Here is an 8,016-nt window from a genome sequence, read left to right as displayed (position 1 = left end):
CAGTCTGAGGTTCCCTGGGGAGGGGTGGGGAATAGAAGGGTACTCAGATTGCTGAGCTCCTCCTGAGATGGCAGCAGGAGTTAGGAGAAGATTCAGTTGTTTTGTTTGTGTTTTTCCTCTTCAGAGAAACACAGATCTTGCCTGTGGGGAAAGAGGGGGGGATGAAGTAGCAGTCTTGGCCTCAGCCCTCACGGGGCTGAGATGCTGGGTACCTAGGATGCTTCCCAGTTCCTTTCCCCATATCAGACCGCAAGGACGGGAGTGTGCAGCTGTGAGGAGGAAGGACGCATTTCCCCAGCCCCGCACTTCGTCCCCAGCCCCACCAGGACAATAGCATAGAGGCTGAAAAGGTCCAGTATCAAATCCTGGCCATGCCACTTAGTGGCGGCCGAATGATCTTGGGCAAATCACTCTCCGAGCCCTGGTTGCCGCACCTGTAATGGGGGGCAATGATGGTACCTAACTCACTGGGTCCCAGGAAGTATTAAATAAGATCGCACACATAAAACTCTAAAAAACGATAGCTCGTACACAGTAAGCCGACGGTTATTTTTTAAGCATGTTATCGTCAAACACCCTCTCCTGGCAGCTGAGCTGTCCTACCCCACGGAGAGCTCCCGCGGCGCAATCTTCCAGACCCTGAGCGCTGGGCGCCACATCGACCCTTCCCCTCTCACAGGCTCCTCCGGTCACCCCTAGATCCGGCTCGGGGAGGGCGAGGGCCGCCTCTCAACATCCTCCCCAGCATCAGCTGGCCCAGGGCCTCGGGGAGGCTCCGAGACCCGGGTGAGGGCGCGGAGGGGGGTATCCACGGAGGCTCTCCCCCCACCTGCTCCCCGGAGCACTGAGCGCGCAAAGAGAGAAAAAGAGAAAGGCGCGGATACTGGACCAGGCTTTGACGCGGATCTTGAGCTCGCCGTCCTGCGGCTCGGGCATGGCCTTCCTGGTGACCCGCAGCTTGTTGAGCCCCCCGAAGCCGGCCAGCACCACGGCGCGCATCTCCTGGGCGTCCCCGAGGCGGTGAGAGCCGCCGCCGCCCTCCGCCGGCTCCTTGACTGCCTCCTTCTCGATCATTTGCTCCGTCTCCTCCGCTTTCTCCACGCCTTCCTTGGCCATGGCGCGCGCGGGCGCGGGGCGCACGGGCTGCAGCGGCTGAGGCGCGGGGGGCTCGGGGCTCTTCTCCCGCGGGTTCCTCCTGTTGAATGTGGGATGCTCAGCGGTGCAATGGCTGCAGCTTCTGCGAGCAGCGCCGCGGTCCACAGCCTCCGCCGTAATCCTCCCAAGAGCCGCGCCACTGTCCGCCCCACCTCGCTCCCCACCGCTCTTCCCTGCCCGATCAAAGCCTCAACTCCAGTTTCTCAACCAGTGTCAAATCAAGCTCTTGATCGTAGACCCAGAGTCCAGATTTGCCCCAAACTCGTGAGTTAAACATGCAGAGAGGACGCCTTGTCCTCCGCTGTGGGCGCAATACTTCATTATATACGGTGCAGGTTGGGCGCCTTGAAATGGACAGAGATGAATGTCTGAGTCTGGAGGATGCCTCCCCGCCCCAAGGTTGCTTCCTCTCCCACCGACATGCGGGAGCGGGCGGGATAGACTGGAAATGGTGCTTTTTCCCAAACCATCAGTCCCAGCTAGAAGAGAGGAGAGGTTCTGGAAGCTGGAAACTAGAAATCCCTCTCGCTGCCCCGAGGAGTCCAAATCCAGGGTCTTCGCACTCAGGACCTCCAGAGTTATAGCGGATGCTCTTTACGGCATCGCCAGGAGCATCTTCTGATGGCTAATTCTCACTACCCGCACCATTTGGGGCCGTTAAAGAGGCTCCAAAAAGAATTCAGTACCAGAAAGCGGTCCTGTTCTTGATTTGACCTCCCCCGCCACGAGAAGATCAGATCAGTGTGCACCCCTCCGCAACACAGTCCTGTACACACACACCCACACACACACGTGTGTGTGTGTGTGTGTGCCCATGCGCAGCAATAACTGGCTTTTTGTCTTTTGTTATCGAGGCCTTTGAAAAAGAGCTCACGGGAAAATCTTAGATTTTTTTTTTTAAGGAAAAAAGATGGGGGATTGCCTTACGGCAGTTTAAGGAAAGATGCAGTTGAGGAATGATAGGTGTATATTCTAGTTACTGTGCAACCACAGCCAGCCTTGGGATCTTGGATGACTCATTCAGTCTTTCAAGCCTCAGCTTCCTCATCCATAAAATGGGTGCATTAATTTTGTTTATTTGCATTGTGCTAAATGCTGGGCTGGACATGACTTTCGATAACTCATGGTCCTTACCTTAGAGAAGCTCATTCTCAGAGTGTGAGGCAGGGAGGACACAGTCAACAAATCGACAGGACACAATGAATAGTGTCAGTGCCTCTTCTCCCTCCGCCTCTCTGCTTTAATGCCCTGGCCTTCTATTCCTCAAAAAGAGTATTAGGTTCCCTCCTACCCGCTGTTGTCCCCAAGCCTGGAATGTATGTCCCACCTCCTTGCGTTAATTCTTAGTTCACTCTCAACTCAAGCACCCATTCCTAGTGAGAAGCTCCCCAACCCCAGGGTATGTTGGCTGTCCTGTATGGTAAACTCTCATGACAGTTTGTAACAAACTTTTATGTGATTACCTGTTAATGTCTTTCCCTTTTCCGGCTGTGGTCTTCATGCGAGCAGGAGCTATTTCTGCCTTTATCCAGCATGGCTTCTCCGGGAGGTTAGCACGTGATTGGTACATTGTAGAATATACTCAGAAAAATGCTTGTTGAATGAATGAATGAGTTTGTGAATGCAGATGCTACCCAGAGGAGGGTACAGTCGAAGAAGACCTCAGAGAGCAGGGGACTTGAGCCAGACCTTGAAGATGAGCCAGAGTCCTCAGGCAGGTGGTCTCAAGCACCTTCAAACACAGAAAGGTGACAGGTGATAGGACTTTTGGGGAGACACTGCCTTATTCTCCGTGAGCTGAGCATTGGCTCTGTTTGGCAGTCACTGGAGACTAGGCTGAAAGGTTGGTAGGCACAAGCTTTTCAGGAGTTTTACAGACTGTGTTATAAAATTTAAGACATAATCATGGAGGCAATGGGCATCACTGAAGGCTTAAAACACAAAAACAAGGGAATGGCATCACCAGACTGCATTTCAGGGTAACAACTTTGGCAGAAAGGGGGTGATGGTTTAGAGGATACAGTTACTGGAAGCGTGGAGATCAGTTAGAGACTAGACAGACAAAAATCAATAAATCAATCAGTAAATAAGAGGCTCAACTGAGGCAATGGCTGTGGGGTGGAAGAGAGGAGATTAGAAGGAAGCTGAATAGACAAGGCTTGGCTAGTGAATTAAACATTTTATTGTAAACCCAATCGTCCAAATTATTAAGCCTGTTGACATTGTGAGATATAACGTTGAGGCTGGATTCTACCCTGAAACAAAAATTGTTTTTTCATAAATTTATTTATTTAATTTTGGCTGCATTGGGTCTTCGCTGCTATGCACGGGCTTTCTCTGGTTGCGGCGAGCGGGGGCTACTCTTCATTGTGGTGTGTGTGCTTCTCATTGCAGTGGCTTCTCCTGTTGCCGAGCACAGGCTCTAGGTGTGCGGGCTTCAGTAGTTGCAGCGTGCGGGCTCAGTAGCAGTGGCTCGCGGGCTCTAGAGCGCAGGCTCAGTAGTTGTGGCGCATGGGCTTAGTTGCTCCGCGGCATGTGGGATCTTCCTGGACCAGGGGTCGAACCTGTGTCCCCTGCATTGGCAGGAGGATTCTTAACCACTGCACCACCAGGGAAGTCCCTGAAACAAGTATTTGAGTGCCAGTGGTTTATTTTGGAGGTAATCCCAGGAAGCTCCCATCAGGAAGGCAGAAAATGAGCAGGGAAGCATTAGAAACCAACATAGGGTGTGTTACCACGGGGACAAATGGGACTCAAACCCAGAGACAGTGTGGAACATGCCTTAGTGTTATCCCTCCCAAGGAGTAAGGAAATGGGTATTTTTAAACTAAGTTTTCTGCTGACTGAACAGCTAAAGGCTGTTCCTGGAAGTGTTAACTCCCTGGCACTTCCAGCCTGCTCCAGGTACCTGGGCTGAGATGCCCCAGTCAGGATGCTCTCAGTAAGAAGCCATCACCTTAGACAGGGAATGGTGAGTTCAGAGGGGATATGGGCTTGGCGCTGACAACATCTGCAAGGTGTGGTATTGTTTTGGGGGTGACTACTCTTCTAGACACTTCAGGTATGTTTTGTGATTTGTTTCTCAGAATAACCTTATTAGGTAAGCATCATTATTCCTACTTTACAGAAGACGAAACCGAGTCTTAACATGGTGAATTATCCTGCTCAAAGGAACACAACGACTGTGGTGTGATACACAACTGACACCAAATGGATGCTCTTGACATGTCACCATGCATGTTTATTTGGGTGGGTCAAATGAGTCCTTCCTGATTGGTAGTACTCCATGGCATTTTTGGTGTTCTTTTCCCCTTTATTGGCCTCCTAATATTCCTGTCCCACTAAGATCCCTTGCCTCGATTCTGAGGGGTTTCCTTTAGCAACAGAAAGTTAATCTACTTTGCACTCAGCACACAGCATGTTTAAGAGAAAGTGTTTGCCTTATAGTATGTTAAAAGGAATATAATTACTTCCTCCAAGGGAATCTTCTGGCTGTTTACAAACCCCAGATTATAATTGGTTTCCAGCTGATTGTGACAACAACTAGGAGGAAACGCACCACAATCTGTGCTGCTTGGGGAGGAATACCTTCCTCTGCGTCTTATATACCACCGTTTGGATCATTAAGTATTCCCAAATCTTCTGCTCTCTGGTGGAATATGACAAGTGCCATGCGGCAAGGCATCTCTCCAAATAAGCACAATAAATCTATTTTCAATTTATAGAATTGATTCCCTGGGCATTAGCTCATTTAGAGCTTCAGTGGCGAAATATCTTACATTGTAGGGCAGTGTCACACAGCGCCCACTGCTGGTGAAATACAGTATTACAACTCAGCTCTATTAGCTTGTATATGACGTGGGAACAGGTGTGTGTCCCCGTGGGAGGAGTATAGACAGTCAAAATAGGAACTGCTCAAGGTATGAACCATCTTAGGGCAGTGTCACACAAAAAAGGTGAGATCTTTGAGCAAGAATATATGGGAAACTATCTTAGTATGATTTCAGAATGGTTTTCTAAATAACTTGGAATGGTTTTCTAAATAACTTGGAATGGTTCAGTAACTTTCCAGAGAAATAGGTTACCTGGAGCAAACAGTCAATGTCTGAAACTATATCCTTCAGTAAGATTTCTTCTATTGTATTTTCCTCAATACAGTTAGAGTCATTTATTATAGTACACTGTTTAATCTAAAACGTAATCCTGTGCCTTAGGTACTATGATCCTTATTTTACACAGGAGAAAATTTGATAGAAACTGAGTAACTTTCCCAAGGTCACCTACTTAGTCTGTGGCAAGCTGGGATTTGAAGTGGGAGGCAGTTGACTCTAAAATGTGGATTCTTAACCACTATGCCTAATGCCTATGGTTTTATAAGCTGTTATATGTTTCAGAATTTCCATAGAATAGGTTGAGAGGCAGGAGAAAAATTTAGAAGGTCAGTAATGAAGAACGGTTAGTAGTTGATGGCCACTGAAAGATCTCAGTAAAATCCAAGAACTCATATTCAGGGATGTATGCTATAATTTCTTATAGTTTGGGTTGATGTAATTTAAAATGTAATGAAGCATGATTGACACAAATACAGCATTATCTTCAGAGAGGTACTGGATAGGTGTGCAGCCCATCCTGAAGGTGGTAGAATAAAGTTCCTATTTATATATCATAGGACCAGTCATAGATGGTTAACTCTAGATGTGTCAGAGGGAAAAAAAATGAACTGATATCTGTTCATCACCTTTTGAGTGCTGACCTTGTACTATTGCTAAGTACTGGAGATAGAATGGTGAATAAGACAAACATTCTCAGTCCCAATGGAGCTAGCATTCTAACTAAGGAGAAATATATTGGATTAGGTTGGGTTCCCCAGAAGCAAATCTTTCCTAATTCAAATATTTGAGTACAAATGGCTTATTTGAGTGGTGATTCTAGGAAGTAGGCATCTGTGGAATTGATATAGGGAAGGGAAAGAAGTCAGTACAAGGTACATTATCTAGCAGGTTATCACTGTCATTAACTCAGGTTAAATCCTGCTGGAGAACTCTAGATGACAGTGTAGAACACACCTCAGAGGTCTCCTAATCAAGAAGCAAGTTAAATGGAGTATCCATCAACTCCTATCCGTCCTCCAGTCCTCTTGGTCGAGGGCTCTTTCTGGGGGTTGCTAACCATCTACCCTTTCTGATCTGCCCTGTATATGGATTGTTTTGGAATTGGCAGTTAGACCAAGCTGTCCTGAAAGAGTTGCAGGTGTCTTGATTTAAAGACTTTGGGTCATTGTGCACGGCAATGGTGAGTTCCAAGAAGGTGTACGTGGAACAAAAACAATCGCTGCTCTATATATGAAACCAAAAAAATCCTAGTATGGTAAACACTGTAAAGAAGGAGTAGAACGTGCTGTCTGGAAGGTCAGAGAAGGTGTCACTATGAAAGTGACAATAAAGTATTAGATTCAGCTATGAGTAACAAAACCCCCAAACAAGAAGGAGCTTAAAGAAAGTAGAATACACTTAAGGATGGTATGGTGTCTCCACAACGTCATCAAGATCAATGTTCCTTCCAGCTCTGTACTTCATCTAGATGAAGGACTGGTCCACATTCTCGTGGTTCAAGATACAGCCCTCACACCCGTGTTCCAGGTAGCAGGAGCGAGACATGTGGGTTGGGAGAGAAAGGCCCACATCTTTCTTTTTAAGGAAACTTGAGGAGACCACCAAGATATTTACATCTACTTACCTCTTATTGGCCAGAGCCTAGTCACATGGCCATATCCTGCTTCAAAGGAAACTGGGAAATGTCGTTTTTTCTTAGTTAAGTGACAACGCTGGAGGTGAGAGTCAGGGTTCGATAATTGATGGGGTATAGGAAAGATAATATTGGGATGTGGTATATAGAGATGTCACTGAAGGGCTTTTAATAAATGAATGATATTATGAAGAATGGAGGTTAATCCTCATAACACCTGGAAGTGCAACATTATCCAAGGATCTCAATCATGTGACTCAATCCTGCGCTCTCAACAACTCCTTTAAGAGAGCTTTTCACCCTTTTGGAGTCTTCTCTTCAAAGGACTTTGACTGTCATTTTATAATGAAAGTTAACAAGAAGACTTAATTCTCTTTCCATAACCGAAAGATGCTAGTCATGAGACACTGAAGACCATTTTAGCTATTCACGAGCCCAATCCCATATGAATACAATTAGAAACATTTCACCTGCTCTTATTCTTTTATCCGTAAGTAGCTGTTATCCGTGGAGATGTGGTCTTATCAGTTAGTATTATTTGGTACACGATCGGCCAAGTGAGGAGGACAGTATACTGCATAGGAGTGAGTGAAAACTTTCAATCAAGTAGCTTATGTTTTTGAAGCCTTGTTCATGCTAAAAGATAATTTTTGAGTGATTTATTTTACCCCTCCCTCTGAATTTTATCAAGTATTTTCCCTTGATAAATGATTTCTCGTATGCATCATCACTGCAATGATGCCATCTGCTTCTTTCAAATGCTGCAGAGAGCTGTGTTTTTCCCAGAGTACTTTGCTATAGATCATTGTGAATAATGGTAATGTGATAGGGATGAAAAATTTAGGTTCAGAAGCAAACAAAGCATTTACTCCTCAGATGGAGTCCAAGAGAAACCCGAAAGGGGGAGAATTCCCTCCCCGACCCTATCCCAATCATTCATTTTCTTACAAGCTGAGAACATGATACTACAAATCAGGATGAATTAACCCTCCAGCTAACTCAGTCTCTTATTTTCCTGATGTCTCTGGTTTGGGCTAAGAGCTGATTCCCCTCAGAGTTTTGTTTCCATCGTTATTTGATTGGCCCATATCCAGATGGTTGGGGCTTTCTAAGAGT

General features: G+C 46.4%; 1 protein-coding gene across 1 annotated transcript in view; it reads right to left on the bottom strand.

Annotated features, from left to right (window-relative positions):
- Nucleotides 1-1,233, bottom strand: part of VAT1L (vesicle amine transport 1 like) — a 144,158-nt gene extending 142,925 nt beyond the window's left edge. The window contains exon 1 of the mRNA XM_024735750.1: nucleotides 890-1,233. Coding sequence (XP_024591518.1) covers nucleotides 890-1,116 — 227 coding nt within the window. The 5' untranslated portion in view covers nucleotides 1,117-1,233. The remainder of the gene's footprint in view (nucleotides 1-889) is intronic.
- Nucleotides 1,234-8,016: the final 6,783 nt, after the last annotated feature.

Source organism: Neophocaena asiaeorientalis, unplaced genomic scaffold, assembly GCF_003031525.2.
Source record: "Neophocaena asiaeorientalis asiaeorientalis breed wild unplaced genomic scaffold, Neophocaena_asiaeorientalis_V1.1 scaffold40, whole genome shotgun sequence".
NCBI classification, from domain to species: Eukaryota; Metazoa; Chordata; class Mammalia; order Artiodactyla; family Phocoenidae; genus Neophocaena; species Neophocaena asiaeorientalis.
This window is presented reverse-complemented; position numbering and strand designations above follow the sequence as displayed.